At 51.6% G+C, this 19,372-nt stretch overlaps 2 protein-coding genes across 4 annotated transcripts; both read right to left on the reverse strand.

The window, feature by feature from the left end:
- On the reverse strand, window positions 468-13,116 carry LOC110388247 (gastricsin-like). Of its 3 annotated transcripts, none has more exons than XM_021377329.1 (9): window positions 12,986-13,116; window positions 3,791-3,944; window positions 3,201-3,318; window positions 2,857-2,975; window positions 2,332-2,531; window positions 1,660-1,779; window positions 1,261-1,408; window positions 896-994; window positions 468-747 (listed from the first exon to the last, which is right to left on the reverse strand). In XM_021377329.1, the coding sequence occupies exons 1-9, from the start codon at window positions 13,009-13,011 to the stop codon at window positions 592-594; spliced, it is 1,140 nt and encodes a 379-aa protein (XP_021233004.1). In that variant the 5' UTR covers window positions 13,012-13,116; the 3' UTR covers window positions 468-591. The 3 variants fall into 3 exon arrangements, with proteins under 3 accessions (XP_021233004.1, XP_021233005.1, XP_021233006.1); XM_021377330.1 differs by lacking the exon at window positions 12,986-13,116 and adding an exon at window positions 4,881-6,093; XM_021377331.1 differs by lacking the exon at window positions 12,986-13,116 and adding an exon at window positions 4,386-4,861.
- Window positions 6,220-19,077, reverse strand: FRS3 (fibroblast growth factor receptor substrate 3). Its single transcript, XM_021377328.1, has 8 exons — window positions 18,903-19,077; window positions 18,175-18,260; window positions 16,838-16,971; window positions 16,525-16,613; window positions 15,806-15,992; window positions 13,701-13,862; window positions 12,986-13,143; window positions 6,220-11,384 (listed from the first exon to the last, which is right to left on the reverse strand). Exons 4-8 carry the CDS (start codon window positions 16,588-16,590, stop codon window positions 10,467-10,469), a joined length of 1,491 nt encoding a protein of 496 aa, XP_021233003.1. The 5' UTR covers window positions 16,591-16,613; window positions 16,838-16,971; window positions 18,175-18,260; window positions 18,903-19,077; the 3' UTR covers window positions 6,220-10,466.

Genomic DNA, 19,372 nt, shown 5'->3' on the forward strand with positions numbered 1-19,372 from the left:
CTGCTCTCACAAGCACTGTGCCAGCTGCAACATCTCCCGAAGGCGCAGGCCTCCACCACCCAGACACAGAGCAGAGCTCTGGGCAAAGCCCACCCTCCACATCCCATGGGATTGTGCTAGGAGATGTGCAGCTGGAGAGGGCAGGGATATCAGACCTATGGAATGAGGAATGATCAAGCATTTGAAGCCTCGGATGTTTGCCTAGCACCTGGCCGCTTCCAAATGTTATTTTAGCTACGTACCATCCTTGTGTGTGGTTGAATATTGAGTTTGTTCCTGCTATGAACTGACTACCTGCAGCAAGCCTGGCTGTGTCCTCTGCTTTTACCCCCTCACTTGTATTATGTTTTGAAGGGGGAATATTTTCAGTCTCATTTGGTTTCATTTGTACCAAAAAAAAAAAAAAAGGAACATACACGTTGTGAAATAAAAACCCACAAACTACGTGTGCTTTATCTTATTTTCATGGCTCTTTTTTTTCTTCACAGTACACTCTGGAAAGAAACCCATCTTCAACGCAAAGATTTCATAAGAGAAGGGATCCGGGCTCTGCAGGGATAGAGATGCCCCAGTGCACAGAGCTGGGGCTGCCTACACAGCAGTGGCAAAGCCCACTCGGTTGTTGCCCATGTCATAGATGGAGTAGTAGACCCTCAGGAAGACATCCCCAAGAATCCAGAGGGGCTGCCCGGTCTGGGAGGGCAGGTAGGTGGATTCAATCCCAACAGTGCAGTAGCCGCTGTTGCTCTGTCAAGAAGGAATAACAGTGTTGGAAAGCTCCGGTTGCACAGCTCCAGCTGGCACCCTCCAGCTGTCCCCGAGCCCGTGTCCTCCTGGCTGCTCTCCCTCAGGTCCCCAAGGGCCAAGGGCACGGCCCAGGCATGGGGTGCCATACCTGGAGCATGTAGGCAGAGGGAGGCAGGGGGAAGCTGGTGCCGCTGATGACAAAGGTGAGGGTGGGCATGTTCTCGATGTTGCTGCAGCTTGCCACATACTAGGGAAAGAGAAAGCCACTGTTGGTTTGTGCCTGGTGAGTTCTGTGCACATTAGAGCAAAACCTCAGGGACGTGGTTTAGTGGGGAAATGTTGGTGGACAGCTGGACTGGATCATCTTGGAGGTCTTTTCCAACCTTGGAGATTGATTCTGTGAAACTGGATTTCCAATGCTCCTCTAACCCAAGTGCTCAACAGCAACTGCCCACCCATGACAGATGCATCTCCTGTCTCTCTCCCCTCTTTTTCCCAGCCCGCTCTCCCTACCTGGCCATTGCCATCAGCTTGAGCTCCAATGTACTGCATCAGCTCAGTGAAGACCTGGTTGGGAACGGTGAGGAGGGAGGTTCCCGTATCGACGATCCCCTGGCAGCCCTGGCTGCACCAGCCACTGCTCTGCCCGCCAACTGTGAAGCTGTGGGTAGAGAAGACAGGCGGCTCATGAAACCCCCTCGCTGCTGCAGGAGGAACGCAGGGGCATGGTGCATGAGGAATGTTTTCTACAGTTATACATCAGCAGAGCCAAGAATAGCCTCCAGAGCCCAGAAAGCCTGAGATTCGAGATCCTTGAAGCCACCAGAGGTGACAGAAAGATTCCTCTTGTGGCCACAGATCTATGAACAACCAGAGCTGGTGGGGAGGAAGCTGGAGAAAGCGACACTTTACTCTTCGATCCCGATCTGCCAGTAGGTGGTCTGGGTGACAGGAGTCCAGGTGATCTGCCCCGTGTACATGTTGGGGTCGACGCCGCCGAAGACGAGCTCACCACCTTGGCTGCCCTCCTGCCTGCGGGAGGAAGGCACAAGTCATAGTATCATAGAATCATGGAGTGGTTGGAGTTGGAAGGGACCCTTCAAGGCCATCTGATCCCATGCCCTACAGTGCACAAGGACACCCACAGCTCCATCAGTGCTCTGAGTCCCGTTCCCTGATCTTGGGGATCTCCAGGGATGGGGCACCATCGCCTCTCTGGGCAGCTTGTGCCAGTGCCTCACCACCCTGATTGCAAAAGACTTTGTTCTTATGATCAATTTAAATCTCCCCTCTTTTAGTTTGAGACCGTTTGCCCTTGTTCTATCACATAGACCCTGTTATAGAGTCTGTCCCCTTCTCACAGCCCCTTTAGATACTGAAAGTCACACTCATAGGTATTGGTAGAGATCGATGGTCACCAGTACCAGCCAATGTGCCAGTAAGTAGAAGGGGTTGGCCAAACAGGAGAGCAGGAAGTATCAGCTAACAGGCTCTCGTGAAGGTTTCAACAAGAAAGAAAACCAGAATATTCCTGGGAAGCACAAAGGCAGCACAGGGTGAAAGGAAGAATGGGAGCATCCATACCCACTCAGGTAGAAGCTGAAGATGGGGGAGTCCAGCAGGTTTTCCTGCAGCATTTTCTGCATCACTGTGGTGGCTCCTCCGGCAGAGATGGCGGGGAAGGCCAACCCCAGGATGCCATCAAAGGGAGAGTACAGGAAGTTGGTGCCAGGCTCTGTCTCACTCAGGCCGAACTCCTGGTTTGTGATGGAGATGCCCTGGATCTAGGGAGGAAGAAAAGAGGCAGAGCTGCCCTGGGAGCACAGCGTGGAGCACTGTGACCGACGGGGACAGTGGGACACCGGGCCATGCAGTGGGGCACCAAGCCAATGTGGGGCTCCATCCTCCAGCTATATGTGTATGCATCAGAACAGGGGACTGAGTTAGAGCCAAGGACAGAGTTCCCCTGTTTTGCTCCCGAGGGCACACCCCCAGCCTCCAGAAGTGAGCAGTCTGTGCTTTCCCAGGTGCATGCCCTCTGTGTGCAGTTCAAGGCTGCAGGGTGAAGTCAGGGCACCCCTCACTCCCCCCAGCCGTGGTGTCACTCACTGTCACTGTGTCGAAGCCAAAGATGCCAGTGAGGCTGCCCGTTCCGTACTGCAGGGAGAAGAACTCATTCTGAGTTGAAAACGTAGAGGACTCGTTGGGGTTGAACTCGTTGTGGTTGGCTAGATTGGAAAAACAAAGCAGAAGAGTGACGGTTCCATCCTGGGACACTCAGTCAGGGGTGACTTTCAGGGCAAGCAACAGGGACCTACAATCAGAGCATGCACATGGGCTGCTTTTGATAAAAGAAGCGGTAATCATTGCTTGCGGTAAATGCAACAGAGGCAGCCAGAAGCCACCCCGCTGCCCAGGACACCCTTTGTGCACCCTCCTGCCCAGGAGCTCACCGCAGGCCTGGCTTTGGCAGAGCGTGGAGGGCACCCACAGGTTGGAGGAGCCAGTGTCGAAGAGCACCAGGAAGTTCTGCGGGGGGGTCCCGATGCTGATCTCCCCATAGTAGGACATCTGGAGTAAAGGGGACAGTTTTTATTCCATGTAACTCCTCGGGCGTGCATGCTAAGCCTCAGCCTGCGCAGCCACAGGACTTGAGGTTTCCCGGGGCTGCAGGGTTTGCCAGATTCCTGCTGTCCCTTTACAGCGGTGTGCACTGTGCTCTGAGCACGGCACTGCTCTCTGCTGCTTTTTCCATCAGTGCAGACACAGCGTAGCAGCTGTGTTTACAAGTGGCACAAGGCACGTGGACTCTTCCCGCGGTGCCGCTGTCAGTGTATTTCCAAAACAGAATATAGTGCACAGCTGAGAGTCTCCACTGGCGTTCACATAAATACCCCTCTTTTCCTGCACGACCATGAGAACCGCTCTTGAAATAAACCATTGGTTCAAGGTCTTACATTGATCTTTCCAGACTTCTCCCTATTCCCATTCCTTTCTTCCCATCTCTTCTTCCCCTCTTTTTTACCAAGGAATGGATACTCACATCCATGCTGTTCGCCAGGGGCTCGTAGGCGGTGGCAAAGTTGCTGAAGAACTTGTAGGCAGGGTCGTAGTAGCGATGCTTCTCCAGGTAGTCGTGGAGCACGCTGCTCTCCTTCATCGCCTCCCTGATGGACTTGCCTTTCTTCAGAGGAATCCTGCAGGCAATGAGCAAAAGCCACCAGCTCAGTCTCAATTTCTCACCACACTCCCTCGTTTTTGCTTTCTGATGGTCTTTTCTCCCTCCCTGCCCGACGCTCTCCCGCACGCAGGCTGGCACCAACAAGCACATCCCTGCAGGGAAGCGGTCCTGTCAGCCATGGGAACAGCCCTTGCTTTGGATCTGGATCCCTTAAGCTACCACAAAATGAGTTTGATATCAAGCCTACCATGGCCATAACTTCCTTGGGACATAGCAAGCTACACCATGAAACACGCATTTATTTTTTTCATTGAAAGCCAATCAAACACGGCCATTTTCTAAAGAGTAATACTAAGCACCGGCCCAAATTAAAACCCAACACTCCCAGTGCACATTTCACATTGCCACTCTCCTGACTTGCCACCATCCCAGGGACAACCAAACCCTGCCCGCTCACCGCAGCAGCCCCTCGCAGAGGTGCAGGCACAGCACGGTGAGGATCAGCCACTTCATGGTGAGCTGCTCTCGGAGGCCGTCCCAGTAGACCTCCAGAACTCCACACACACCCTTATATACCCCACCACGGTCCCTATTGCCTCCACTAGTGCCATGCACATGTTCAAAGGTTATCACCGCACCCCAAAAATTTCCCTGCAGTGCTAAGGAATATCTTGCAAATTCTGAAGTCAAATATCAGTGGCAAACACCAATCTGTTTGCGAGCTATTCCCTGAAAGAAAAAAATAGCTGATAAGAATGACTTCATAAGAGTGACCCAAAGTCCTAAGAGTCGAGTTTGCTGCTGACCAGCTTCTTTTTGACTTGATAGGATTATCAAAGACTCCCTTGAAAGAAGTGGAAAAGATTTCATTGTGTTTTCCAAGAATAGGATGGAAAGAATAACATGAGTTATCGGCAGCTCTGTTATCTCCCATTTCCATTCCAGTTCTTACCTCTTCCATTTGAGGAATGTCCCAGAATGACCCTGGAGGAAAGAAACACAAGGGCTAGGGTTTGAAAGACACCGCACCCCAAGGCATGCTCCCTTCGCAATACGCAGACGGCCCTATTAGCTGCTCTTAGATGCACCCCTGCCAGGAAGGGTTGTCAGGAGGGACTTTCAAAAGGCAAAGGACTAAACTGCCCCTGTGCACAATGAGCTCACAGTGGCTGTATTCTGGAAAGACAGGCAAATCCACTCTGCACAGAGCAATGGCAGAATCCATGGAATGGACCAGCAGGGTTTGTGCCCTAAAGAGACCTCATGGAAGTGTCAGCTGTTCAGAAACAGCTGCCGTGTTCACCTCTCCCTGTTTCAGAGGTGCTGGGGCTCAGGGAAAAGGAACACGGCCACACAGAGCTGTCGGCACCATCAGCCCTCTCCTCCTCAGCTCCGCAGTTTAGGAACATGCTCCATGGCAAACATCGCGTGTTCTGCTTTATTATCAGAAGTAGAAAATATCTTTCAGCTCAAATGTAATCTTATCATTGAGGTCTGGCACACGCTGTTCACCCCTTGGCCAAAACAAGGGGAACAGAAATGATGTGATTGACCGGGGATGCCAAGTGACATTTCCACACGGACCAAATTGATTTTTATGGAACCTACATCTCACCTCCAGAGTCTGTAAGGACAAGACAATGTAGACCCGGTGTCCCCGGTCATGGTGGAGACGCAAAATCTACTGCCACCTGTAAAAAAAACCAACCATATTCTAGAAAAGGGGTTGGCTGCTGGTGGTGTGCCATCTCCAGGGACAGCTCAGAGGTAATTACCCCCTTTGAACTGTGACCATGTTCAATAATCACCATGTTGTCTCTTTCTTCTTTCCTGAAGGTTCAAGAAGCATCATTTGGATAAAAAAAAATCAGAGCATCTTAAAATTAGAGTTTGTAATACCTAATGCTTGAGGGTTTTTGTTGGTTTGTAGTAAGAGGAAGGAGTGGGGTACAACTCAGAACAGCGGGTTCTGGTAGCACGTAACGAAGGTTACTTTGGGGTTCTGCACAGTTTCACAGCTGGTAGGATGACCAAACCCTCAAAATTCAGGAGAAAGCTGAAGATCCTCAAGGTCAAAGCAGCCCGTTGTGAAGTGCCTAATGCAGGGAGACTGCTTGGGGGAAGGCAGCAAGCATTGCTCCAGTGCGTGGGATCTGCGGGGAGGTCCAACTGCAGGCCGTCCCATGCTCCCCCCCCCCCCAAGCTTTTAATTTTAAATAAAAAGCAAATCTCACTTGGAAATGTGATGATTCTCCTCCTTGCAACATGCAAAAAAAGACAGGACTGCTGTATCATCACCATATTCCATTTATTCAGTATACATTCATAGTGCACGTTAATGTAAGACATGAGCACTCCTCAGGTCACATAGCACTATTGTTCTTCGCCTGCGAGGTTACACCTGGATGAAATACTGAGACTGAATGATACCCATGGAGATAACCTGAAGAAGCAAGATCGCAGCGAGATCGGCCCTCTTGGCAGAGCAGCCCCATCCCCAGCGGCCGGAGCCCCGAAGCACTGTCATTTTTCTGCCACGTCAGAAATGGTCAGAGACACCAGGATGAGCCACAAGGAGGGGAAGCACAGGGGAGGACAGCTCCAGAGAACACAGATGTGTCTGGGCCTTTCGACTTCAAAATCACATTCACTGATGGAAGAAATACAAATGAGTTCCCTTCTTTAGAATTAGCTTTTTTCTGCACCCTGGCCTGTAACTGCCAACTTCAAAGCTCTCTGGATTTCCCCTAATGCATTCACCTTTGGTCCCGTTTGGGAACAGGAACCTGAACCTGTTCTGCTGCCTGGGCACAGCACTTTGGGAGGAGCCACGCTGCGGGGTAAGTCAAACTTCAGCCCCCCAGAGCTGAGTTTGTGCTACGGGGATGGAACTTGATGATCCTTAGGGTCCCTTCCAACCCAAGGCATTCTATGATTCTATATGAAGCAATGCATTCATTAACACCCACTCATTAATGACACTTCACAGTCAAGATACGACCCAAGAAGGGCTAAGCAGCATAACACGGAGGGACAGAAGAATGACTTTAGGAGAAAACAGCTGAGAACAAACAGATGTAGAACTGAGTCCTGACAAAGAGCTCTCACTCTTATCTCCAAAGCATCACACCAATGGCTTGGTGCCGTTTCCCATATCTTGCCACAGTGAAACTGCGGCATGGGGAAAGGACATGTAGTGCCCACAGGCATGGAGCAGAACCAGAGCTGCTGGTACGGGGCTCTGGGGCTTGGAGGGATGCACCCAGAAACACGGACAGCAGAAGCTGAAGCTGGGCTTGGGTTTCCTCCCAGTGATGAGCATGGCTTGGGTAACAAAAAGAACACTTATTGCTTTGGTAATGTCTGAGACATTCAAATCTCTTCACAGAAATATTGATCTTTTAATCCTCAGCCTCTCCTTTGCCACTCTCTTTCTGTAAGGCAAAAAAAAGCTCACAAACAACCAAGCTCTTTCCCTAGGGGGAAAAGCAGGCACGTTAAACAGGTTAGAATTAAAAAAAAAAAAAAGACAAAATGAAAAACCCTCCCACGATAAAAGACAGCTGAGAGCCGTGAGAACCTCTATTCCTACCAACCAAGTCCGGAGGCTCGAAGCAAGATCTGCAAGATCCACCTTTGCAAAGTGCCATACAGGTACAACACATTTCATAACAGTGATTTTCAACGAAAGGAAACGAGTGAGATGGAAGGAGCCTGCAGGGGCAGCCGGAGGGCTCTCTGCTGCCCACCACCCACATCCAAGGACTGAAGGAAAGAGACAGAACGAACCCACACCTCAACCTCCCACCAGTTTCTCTTCCTGCAGCTGCTACAGCTCTGACCACTAGAGGAAGCTGTGACACTGGAGAGCCGGTGCAAATGTTGGGGAGAAAACCCGAGCAATGACATTCCTGGAACTACTGCCTCAGCGTTCAAACAACTCGGGTCTGTTCTCGCACTTTCACAACAACTACAAAACAGAGGGTTAAGAAGTTACGAGAGTCCCGGTTATTTAAAGAGGACGTCGTGAAGTTCTCACAAAAGCAAAAAAAAAAAAAAAGAAAATCACGTGCGCGTGAACCCGCTGCCTGCAGACCCAAGCAGCCAACATCAGCTCTTCCTCAGAAGTGGGACAAGGGTGTTCTTTATCTCCTTCTTTGAACAGGCATAGCAATGAAGGGGATGAGGGATGCAGCAACGCAGCCCTTGCTGCGCGTGCTCTCCTTGCCTCTCCTGCTTTTGATATCCCTGTGACATTCAGGGAGCTCCAGATTTGATGGGGGAGGAAAGGGAGGCACGGGGTAGATGTGAGCCATAGCTCGGAGCACACGTGTCCCTCGTTGTACCCAACCCGCAGCCCTGGCCCTGTCATCTTGCTCCATGGAAGTGTAAAATGTTCCATCCTTTTTCATTTGTCTGGTAGGAGCACTTTGCATAGGATTTCTCACCAGGCTGTGATGCTGGAAAGGCAGGTTCCTACTGGAACCCGGATCCTTCTGGTGCTGCTGGAGCCACCCTAGAGGGTGAACTTACAGAGCAAGAACTCTACACTTAAATAGTTTTGTTAAAACTTTATGCAGTTCACTTTTTTTTTTATTATATATATAAACAATTTCTTCTCTTGCTTCTCCAGATGAAAGTTTGAGAGAGATTTCAGGGGGATGCCCATTTTCCTTCAAAGAAAGTCATTTGCCATAATATAAAAACATATTCCCTTGGGTTTCCTTTCAGTTACAAATCACGTAAGGGTTGGGACAGAGAAAAGAACAGACAACAAGAACTTCTTAAAAAACCGAAAAGTTGCTGAATTTAAGCATGTGGGGGACTTTGGATTCGTAGTGCAAGAAACAGCAAGTCAAGGAACCCGTGCTCTGCAGACGCAGGCATGGCACTGCACACACTTCTATTGCTTTTCTCAGTGCATGGCACAGCCCTTGCTCCCAACAGTGTCACCTTTCAGTACAACCTTAGGGCACCGCTAAGAAAAACGTCAAAAATATGGAAATGGGGTTTGTGCACCCCAGAAGCAGGTGACGACCAGGCGAGCAGGTTCTCTCCTCTTTCACAGCAGCTGCTCACCAACTTCCAACGCTGGAACAAGGAGGACGAGGCAAAGATGGGCAGCGTGGGCAGCAGGACAACCTGACGGGCGCTGGGTCTCTCCGCTCACCTCCCAGGGAGAGAGATGAAGAACACAGAGAGCAGAAGAGTGGGACTCCAGAGCACTTCTGTCTCATAGAAACAGCGCACAGTGGCAAAGAGTAACACGGAAAGGGGTTAACGTGCAGCATGTCACCACACAGAGAGAGGTGGTGGCATGCCCCACAGCAGCAGAGACCCGACACAGGACCTCACGTGGAGGCCTGACAGCTCAGCTTCAGCTCAGCTCCAGCGTCAACAGAAAACTCCACATCAAAGGCCACAAATTTACGGAAATTTAGCCCTTCCCAAGTCTGTAGCTGTAGGAAACAAATGACACATTCACTCTAAACAGGATCAAATATTTCTCACGGAGCCGGCCTGGAATGTGGGTGCAGGCAACCACTTTGATAGCGCTCCAAGCCTGGCCACCTCCCACCCACCCACCAGCTCTGCAACAGCGAATCCCAGTTAAAAAGCATTGAATCACAGCTGCTCGTCTCCCCAACAGCAGCTCAACAAGGCCAGCAGCTCTGCTCAGACAGCCCAGACAGAGGGCACGTGCCACTTCTGGCAATCATCACCAGGATGCAAAAAGAACATTTAATAAATAAATGAGTAAACAAATCAGCGCTTCTGAAAAGCCCCCTCCCAGAAATCTAAACAGGGTACAGTAGAATAGAAGGTTTAGAAGGTTTCTATACCCAAACTACAACCCCTCATACTTGCAGTCTGCCCCTCCTCTTTCTAAGCAACGTATCTTCAGGAAATGAGGTTTCCGTGATCACAGTGTTTGCGTCCATGGCTGCCTGTCCTCTTATATTGGCTTCTAGAGCTGCCAAATTTAAATCAAATCTGAGAAAGGGACAGAAGTATTGGAAGCTTCTACAAGCTTCAAGAAAATAGTGCAGAAGGAGAAAGGAGCAAGTTGAGGAGGGAAAGACTGCAGCATGAGCTCCCACGTGGTGAGGGACCAGAGAAATCACAAGGCAAAAACTAACTCTGGGGCAGGGAGATGCAGTCAGGTCTCCCCAGAGAAGATCCCAGGCTGCTGGCACCGCTCACAGAGCAGCAGGAATCCAGGAGGGTTAACCCTGTTGGAGGTGGTATCCACGCAGTGCCAGCGCTACCGCGGGCACCCTCTGCCCCTCTTGCCGGAAAGATAACATAACCTCTAGATGGCATCTTTAAATATCCCATAAGGCAAAACAAACTGCATGGGAGGCGGAGAGAGCAAGACAGACAGAGCAGCATGAACACCAGCCGTAGGTGCCATCCCATAACACCAGGTAATGGGGCAAACGGGGAAGCAGAAGGCAATGGTGGATGGAAGTCACACCGGGCAACACGCTGAAGGGCGGGTACCAAAGCCACAACACAGTGCTTGCACTGGGTCCCCTTACAGAGGCAGGTCGGTGCTGTTATGTCGAGTTTTCCGTGAAGTCCCATCATCCCTCGGCCGGGACCGCTGCAAATTGGACATGGCTGCTGTCTTTTTGAGGTCAATAACCGCGTAGGAGTCCGTCCGGTGGGCTTCGTGGGAGGCAACGGGGCGGGCTCGGGGGGCTGGCGGGTTTGGATGGCCCTTGTGCGGCTCAGCCTCCAGCTCCACCTGGATGTAGTTGAGCTGCCGCGGCTGCTCCAGCCGGGGCCGGGGGAAGTCGAAGCTGAAGACACTGGGCATGCAGCCGCGCTGGGGCTTGGGCAGGTAGGTGTTGCGCCGCAAGCTGCTGCCCCTGTGCAGCACGGTGCTCTCCGAGTTCATGTAGTTCTGCAGGGGATCCTCTTCTCCAGCCTCGGGATAGCCATTGGGAGAAGGCATCAGCGCCTCCCCAGTGTCCTCCTCGCCCCGCCAGAGCGGCTGGCATTCCCACACCGGAGGCAGAGACGGCAAGTTCTCATAGTGCAGTAAAGCTGCTCTCCGATGGGAGCAGCTGGACGAGCCCTTGTCCTCCTGGGGGACTTTCACATGCCCGCCTCGGCAGAGGGACGAGCTGCCGGGGGGCAGCAAGCCGTTGACATTCTCGTAGACGCACTGGGGCGAAGGGCACTCATCCTCGCGCTCGTTGTTGTTGTTGGGAGCACAGAAGTGTGTCCTGCACTCCCGGTGGTGCCGACAGATACGCCTGTAGTTGGGTGCTGGACCTAACACAAACTTCACCTCCCCTGGCTGCAGGAAGACCTGGGGATTGCGGTCTTCGAGGGAGCAGCTGTGTTTCCTATGGGGGAAAGGAGGGTGGACTTCAGGCAAGGAGTGCACACAATGTTGGCCCCTCAGCTCCTGATCACCATTGGCTGTGTTCACGTAGGTGTGGGACTGCAAGGAGAGAAGCAGAGGGACAGTGAAAGGAGAAGCAGGAGCAAAGCAGCTGTCAGCAGCTGAGAAACCAGCAGGAAAGACTGATGAAGTAGGAGATGAAAGAATTTCAGAAGTTGAAAAGATTTGGGGAAGCAAAACTCAAAAGACACTTCTGGATTTGTGGGCTGATGGAGGAGAGAAAAAAAAAAAAAGAGAGTCCAAGTGCAGAAGATAGGAATAATATATTTGACATTCGGTGCACATGGCACAGAACAAAAAGCAAAGCCACCTGCAAAGTATTTTCTTGACCTCCTTATACTTGATATATTGCAGCACTCACACCTGCATAGGCTTGTCTGACAATGGGTGAGATAAGATGGATTACGTAGGGAAAATCTCAAATTCTGCAACTGAGAACGAAGAGCTGGACATCAAAAATAAAAATAAAAAGAATCTGAACTTGGCTACACATCTGCAGATCAGATTAGGGGATGCTGTAATAGCTGATAAGGCAATATGACAGACTCACAGCTAAGTGCTGCCGTCAAAGAAATGTCAACAAAATGCTACAGGATTGCAGCATCACAGAATGGCTGGGTTAGAAGGGACCTTAGAGATCCTTCAGTTCCAACCCCCTGCCGTGGGCTGAGTGCCCCCTATCCAATCACGCTGACCAGGGCCCCACCCAGCCTGGCCTTGGGCACCTCCAGGGATGGGGCTCCATAGCTCTCAGGGCAGCGGCACAGTGTCCTCTGAGTGAAGAATTTCCCCTAACAGCTAATTGTTATTTCCCCTCTTCCAGTTTAAAACTGTTCCCCTTTGTCCCCTATCTGTCATGTGAAAGGTCAGCCCCCTGTTCATAATCTTCCCTCAAGTACTGGAAGACCCAGAACCTTCTCTTCTTCAGGCTGAACAAGCCCAGCTCCCTCAACCTTTCTTCACAGGAGAGGTGCTCCAGCCTCTGAGCATCTTCATGGCCCTCCCCTAACAGCCTCACATCTTTCTTGTACTGGGGGCCCCAGGCCTGGACACAGTACTCCAGATGGGGCCTCACAAGGGCAGAGCAGAGTGGGACAACCCCCTCTCTCTCCCTGCTGCCACCTCTCTGTTGATGCAGCCCAGGAGCAGTTGGCCTTCCAGGCTGCAAGGGCACACTGCTGGTACATGTGCAGCTTTTTGTCCGTCAGGATCCCCAGGTCCTTCTCTGTAGGGCTGCTCTCAGTGAGTTCTTCTCCCAGCCTGTACTCATGTCTGGGACTGCCCTGACCCAACCGCAACACCTTGCACTTGGCCTTGTTAAACCTCATTAGGTTCACATAGGCCCACTTCCAAAGCTTGTCCAGCTCCCTCCGGATGGCATCCCTTCCCTCTGTCACATCAGCTGCACCACTCAGGGATCAGGGAAACCAAATCAGTCCACCTCAACAGAGTGCCTGTTTTAGGGAAGAGTAGAAGTCCCCAAGACCAAATTGAAGCAAAAGAGAAGAAAGGTGGCAAAGGTACAAGGATCGCCTGAGTTTTGCTGGAGTAAGAGAAACCTGGAATTGCACAGGCTGCAAGCAAATCAAACTTGTTGTTCATTCCTTGCAAACAGCAGAATTTAGGACATTTCTGTTTACCTGATCGTCAGGCCCAATGAGGGCATGAGTAGAGTCTTCACCCACAGAGGAATGCCTCAGGCTGCTCACGGAGGGGTGGCGGGCTGCCGAGTATGACAGGGCTTCTCCAGAGAAGCTGTGAAATCCATTGGGGAATCCTGGGATGGTGTACCCCAGACCTGGGAGACAATTACAACAGAGAAGCATTAGAGCATTGGTCTGGTACATAAAATAGCTGACTGCATTTCCACAGTGAGCTGGTCTGAACTGCACCCTGCAAGTCAGAATCGGCTTGTCTGGAGAAGATTTCTATCAAGAAATGCCTCGTATAAATACAAGGGCTAGGCCCTCCTTGTTTAAATTTATTTAAGTGACTCCTAATGGAGGCAGGAATTGAGCAAACCTGAATTCTTCCAGACACGGTTTCCTCTGGGAATCACCTGATCCTTGTAGGTGCTACTTAAAAAGGCCTTTTGGCAGAGCTCCAGACGAACACCGGCTAAAGGGTGACAATCTGGTTGACTACTGAAGGGTTTTTTTGTTGCTGTTTCCTTGGAAACAAAATACCACACTGCAGACAAGTGGAGCCTTAAAATAAACACACTGTACGGGGCGCACACACGCATAAAGACACAGGTCAGCAGCAAGGCAGCATTTGGGAAATATCCATGGCCTGCAAAGAGCAGTTTCACATGAGCGGCCACAAGCATTGCCCCATGGGCTTAGGGAGACTTACTGGTGGGGGCCTGGGGGTTCCGGGAGTGCTCCCGCTCTGTGGGGTGACTGTTCCTGGTGATGACAACAGGCTCTTCCACAACATTGATGCTGTTACACTGCATCAGGTCCTGGAGCAGATTGAAGATCTCTTCTGCTCTGGAACACTTGAAGGCAAAAATCCCTGCAGGGTAATGCGGAGGAGGGTCAGAAAAGCAAGAAAGCAATTCTGGCTTTAACAGGGGGATATGGAATTCTGGGCTGTAAATGAACTGGCAATTTTCATTTCTTTTATGTTTAACATAATCAACCCCTGAAACTCAAAGCCACATGAGAACAACTAACATCTGAGTGGATTATTGCATCAACATCGCCACGCAGTGCCAAGACTGCCATCTGGCCAAGTAGTGCACCACTGTAAAAACAGAGAGCACCCCAATTATCTTCTGACACTCAGTGCTCCACCAACAGAGGTGTGAAAGATACAAGCTAACCGGTTTTGTTTGGTCTCTAATCTTCTATTTTAACTCACTTGGCACACCACCCAATTCTCACTGCCAGGGGAAAGGCTTTCCAGGGACTGGTGGAAGCTGAACTGGGCCCCATGGGGTTTCTGTGTGAAGGAGAAACAGGAGCATCCTACTTCAAAAATGCATCGAGTTAAGCACTGTCTCCCCATGCAAGCAGCCCAAACCAGAGCTGGTGTGTGCAGAGCTAAGCAATCCCACTCTGCAACACATACACACATGCACAAAAGCCATAGCAACGAGGATGGCATGGCAACAACAGCTGCCGTCCCAAAGAACAACATTCAAAACATTCTGACCAAAAAATAGCTTGATCTGCCTTATATAAGACAGCATCAGGAAAGGATCCTCCAAATGAAATTAACTGAGCAGAAAAAGATCCCATAAGGAAGGGATAAAACTCCTCACAACAGTGTCACCCCCTCTCTTCTGTCTCTGTTAGGACTGGTGAGCATGTGTATGCAAAGCGTGTTCTAACACACAAGGAGCAAACAGCTCTGCTTTATCTATCACCCCTGTCTGGGCCTAAATAAAAGCAAAACACACTCACAGCAGAATTCTAATCCCCGATCCTGCAAAAGGCAAAGCAGACAAAGAATTCTCGCTGCTGGCACATGATTCCAGAAGAGGAAAACCCCGAATATTAAAAAGGACCATACGGCACTACAGACTGGTGCAGTACTTTACGCAGACACAGTCATGCAGAGTCCTTGGGGATAAGGAGGAGTATACAAACACATCAACAGAACGAGGAAACAAACTCCCCCTGCTCCTGGGATGCACATGCCAGGAAAATGCTCAGCTCTTTAAAACCAAGACTGGGAGGGGAACTAACAGGCACCATAGTAAAACCATTCCCTGTGCTGCTGATGACTTGGCACATACCCCTGGGTGACTCACTCCCCTTTTCTGCGCACAGCATCCCCATGCATGAAAATCAGTAAAACATAAAACTCCTTTTCCTTTACGTTGCGAAGTGCTGCCCCACACAAAATAGAAAGCATGAAGCAGAAATAACACTAATCACAGCAGAGAGAATGCGCTGTAAAAACAAAATGTGTTTAAGTAACTACTGCTACTGATGTACATTTGAAAGCTCTGTGAAATAACAAAATCTGAAGAGGGGCATGGGAAAAGGTGCAGCTGATGTCCTTCCACTTTATTCCCAGAGTTAAAGGATGCTGAACAAAGCTCTAGTCCTGCAAAAAGCACTTCCTAACACCTCATGAAACATGATGCGCAGCTATGGATTGCTCAGTGCCTGGCACCAAGCGTGGAGCTGCGCTGTAACATTGATATTAAATACATTCCCTGCATCGGAAACTTCAGCTCAAGCCCAGTTCACCAATTACCTCCCAAGCAAGATGAGACCGCTAGATTTACACCCAGGTTCTGAGCCACAACAGTGCTCTCATTAGCGTTTTAATTGTGAGTATCAACTTCATGTGCACGCACACGGGTCTTCTGGGGGCACCAGAGGCTGCAGGACCACCCGCTGGTTCATTAGATGCAGGAATGTGGGAAGGCACAAGCAGCAGCTCACTCCAACTGCCTGGGAGCAGAAACCCCAGAGCTCTTGTCACAGGAAACCAGCACTCACCCTGCCCCGTGTGGCAGCGGCGGCCGCTCTCAAAGGAGAAGAGGTTGGAGTCGTAGCCGTAGCGGCGCAAGCAGAGGTAGGGCCACCTGACTGCATCTCGCTTGTGAGTGTGCAAGATGAGCTCCGTCTGCGTCAGCTCCATAACCCCAGATCCCAGCTCGTTTCCTTCATCGTCCACGTTTGTTACCTGCAGAAGCCACGCAGCTCACACCAGGAAGCTTGGTGCCTCAGCATTTAGGAAAGGAAAAAAAAAAAAGCCCACCCACGAAGATACTGTGATTCCCATGGATTCCCCCTTCATTTACTGAGATGCCCTTTTTTCAGCTGACAGCATGAATTCACTGCTGGCAGAAAGCACCAAGCCGGCAGGCCTGGAGACTTTGTGCTTGGCAGTTCAGCTGATGTGTCTCAGCACAGACACTGGAGCGCAGCCCTGAGCAATAAAAGGTTTCTCTCCAGTCCTCTATTTCCTTGCTCAGGCTGAATCTCAGCGTAGAGGAAATTTCTACTGCAAATACAAAAAAAAAAAAAATGGCAGCAGAGGGTACTTAACAAAAGAAAAAAACCAGCAACATATTTGCAAATCTTATCAAGTGAAAGACTTATCTGCAAGAGCAGTTTTTCTTTGCTTTCATGCCTGGAGCCCAATCCATGCTGGGCTTTGCTAGCAGTCAGCATTGCCACAGATACTGCAGCGGGGATGGAGATCCTACACTTACCTTAAATTTGGTGGGGTGGTTGTCTGGGATGCTGTCTCTGCACAGACAACTGCAGCAGCTCCCCATGATGCCAACAGGAGAGGCAGTCCCTGGGGAAAGGACACAGAACACAGAGCAATCAAATTTTCAGACCAGCTCCCCCCAGTCCCTCCCAGAGTGCAGCACTTACAGCCCACACCCTCCTGGGTGCCCCTGCACGTGGCTCAGCATGTTTGGAACTCAAATGTTTCTTGCTTTGAGAACTTCACAATGTGTTCCCCAATGAATGGACCCTGTGCAATATAAGCCTAATTAAAAATAACAGTTTTCTTACCATTAGGCAATTGGTTGTTTGGGTTTTTTGAAGGCGAGAAAATCCCACTACTGTGCCTCTGCCTCCTTTAGGACTTCATGGTTACCAGGTGTCAGAGTCACCTAGAACAAAAGTGAAACTGCCCCATCTTCCACCTGGCAAGAAAATTAAATTTAAGAGATTAAGAACACAGAGAAGAATAATAAGTACGTGGGGAAGAGATGGTGCTAGTGAATGTCTCCTCAACAGCACGGGAAGGAAGAAGACACACTTTCTGCTCCTTGATGAATATAGATCATAATCCCTCTCCTGAAATGCATAGCACACTTCAAGCAGACATCAAACGTTCAGATACACACTTTGTATGGCCAGTGCAAATTATCCTTCTTTGCCATTTGTTCCCATTTTCTAGCAAACGCATGGCATTGAGAACACAGAGCAGACACTGGAGATGAAAGCACATGCATCCCAACAGGCAGAGACCAGCAAGTGTTTTTAAAGACATAACTTCTGAAAAACAACCACATCTAGAAAACCTAAAACTAAGAGATATTTGACTTGTCAGCTTTGGGATCATACCCAGGAGCGGGGCATATCAGCGGAAGGGCAGAGAGCAGCAAGGACATGGGGCATCGCACACATCAGCTGCTCAGGAAGGGGAAGGAGTCTTCATTTGATGAAAGGTCCTTAAGGGTCAGAGAACAAGCAGCCCTATCATCAACTGAACACGACGGCTGATCTGTTTTGGACTTTGAAAACTAACAAATGCCAAATAACACAAAAATTCAGCTATCTGCTCACAGTCAGTGAGTGCAAGCACCAAGCACACAGGAGTTACACACCCAGTAGTGAGGAAACAGGGCATCTCTGAATCAATCCTAACAGATCCACACCCACTCCAGAGCACTGGGTTCAGCAGCAGGTCAACACGGGAGGATGTCATGCTTTATTTGGCAAGAACAGCCAACAGCCTCTCCATCTGAGGCCACATGGGTACCCAGCCTGGCACCACAGCAGCACACACAACAAAAAGACTGTTGGAAATCTCTCGCTCTGCCACACCAGAATCCACCTCACCAGTCCCTCCAAGTCAAACAGTGGCTCCTGGGGCCACATCCCTGCACGGCGGCAGAGGTGCCTGTTTGCTTCTCACATCAAACCACAACCTAGCGACGTTCCCCTGCAGCTCCACGTCACCCTGCTTTAGCTCCAACAACTCCCTGCTGCATCCTGATCCCGCAAAGTCCTCTAGTGGAGGAATGCTTTGCACGGGGCAGGCTGGAGCTGTCAGCTGCTGTCACCCAGCACAGCTTCACCACTCTGCATCCCAGCTCTGCGTGGCCTTATTCCTCACTGACCTTCAGCGCCGATCGCTGATCTGCAGCTGAGTCCTGAGGCCGGTCTCTGGGGGCCTTGTCCTGGAGGCTGCGATCCCATCAGTTCCCTCAGGAAAACAAAAATCCCACAGAAAACATGTTATCCTCGCCCTCTCTTTCTTCTTCGTTCCCCTCTTCCTCCAGCGCTCCCTCTGCCCTGCGAGGGCTCTGGGATGGACGGCTGTTACCTATCCCCGAAAACTTACTGTGGCCAGCACGAAGGCAATGAGGAAAAGCATTGGGACATCCCACCTCTGAAGGGACGGCCGTGGCGGGGGGGCACCAGGCTCAGCCCTTCGCTTAGCCCCCCGCTCCCCCAACCCCCGTAGGGCTCCACACAAACACAACGAGCACATCCCGGCACGGGGGGGGGGGAGGAGGGGGCGGCGAGGATGGGGTGCAGGGAGCAATGGGGCAACTGGGGGAGGGCAAAGGGGAAACTGAGGGAGGACAAAGTGGCAAACGGGGGGAGGGACAACTGGGGGGGACTAAGGGGTCAGCCGAGGGGTGCACCGGGGGGGCACGAGGGGGGTTATTGGTGGGGGGGAAGAAAGGGGTTCATGGAGCGGGGGGACACCGGAACTATGCAGGCGGGGCGAGGGGACACCGGGGGACGGGAAGCCGCGGGACGGAGGGGACGCAGCACGCCGGGCAGCGGTCCCAGAGTGGCGCGCTGCGCTGCGGGACGAGGCCCGGCCTTGGGTCGGTACCTGAGGCGCTGCCCGGCTCCGCCGTCCGGGAGCTGAGGCCCGGGCTACGCGCTGGCGCCCGGCCCCTGCCCGGCCCCCGCCCGGCCCGCGGGCTCCCGGCTCCGGGTCGGGGACCGGGAGCCGCCAGCGTCGCGTGCCCCAGCCCGGGCCGGTGCCCGCCGGGAGCAACGAGTCCGCCGGCCGCCGCCTAGAGCGTCGCGCTGGGAGGACCCTGGGCAAGCGGGCGCGCCGCCGCCAGGAGGCGCGCGAGGTCCGCGACGCCGCGATCGCGAGGACGGGGCCAGAGGGAGGGGGCGGGGTCACGTGAGGGGCGTGGCCGAGAGAGCTACGGGGCGCGGTGCGTGAACGGGGCGGGAAGGGGGGGGGCTCCTGGGGGATAAGTAGGGCTGGGGACTCTGCTGAGGGATCGGTAGGACAGAAGGGGTTTCAGGGGAGCCTGGCGGGGGGATAGGAGGGGATTATGAGAGACC

Source organism: Numida meleagris, chromosome 25, assembly GCF_002078875.1.
Source record: "Numida meleagris isolate 19003 breed g44 Domestic line chromosome 25, NumMel1.0, whole genome shotgun sequence".
Taxonomy (NCBI): Eukaryota; Metazoa; Chordata; class Aves; order Galliformes; family Numididae; genus Numida; species Numida meleagris.

Excerpts from the sequence above, each read along its gene's own strand:
- LOC110388247 (XM_021377331.1), bottom strand. The coding sequence starts at position 4,441 with ATGAAGTGGCTGATCCTCACCGTGCTGTGCCTGCACCTCTGCGAGGGG. Across the intron at positions 2,976-3,200 it reads CTGCCAAAGCCAGGCCTGCG|CCAACCACAACGAGTTCAAC; the intron begins GTGAGCTCCTGG and ends TTTCCAATCTAG. Across the intron at positions 1,409-1,659 it reads TGGCAGATCGGGATCGAAGA|CTTCACAGTTGGCGGGCAGA; the intron begins GTAAAGTGTCGC and ends CTCTACCCACAG.
- FRS3 (XM_021377328.1), bottom strand. The coding sequence starts at position 16,590 with ATGGGGAGCTGCTGCAGTTGTCTGTGCAGAGACAGCATCCCAGACAAC. Across the intron at positions 15,993-16,524 it reads ACCACCCCACCAAATTTAAG|GTAACAAACGTGGACGATGA; the intron begins GTAAGTGTAGGA and ends TGGCTTCTGCAG. Across the intron at positions 11,385-12,985 it reads TCATTGGGCCTGACGATCAG|TCCCACACCTACGTGAACAC; the intron begins GTAAACAGAAAT and ends CTCTCCTTGCAG.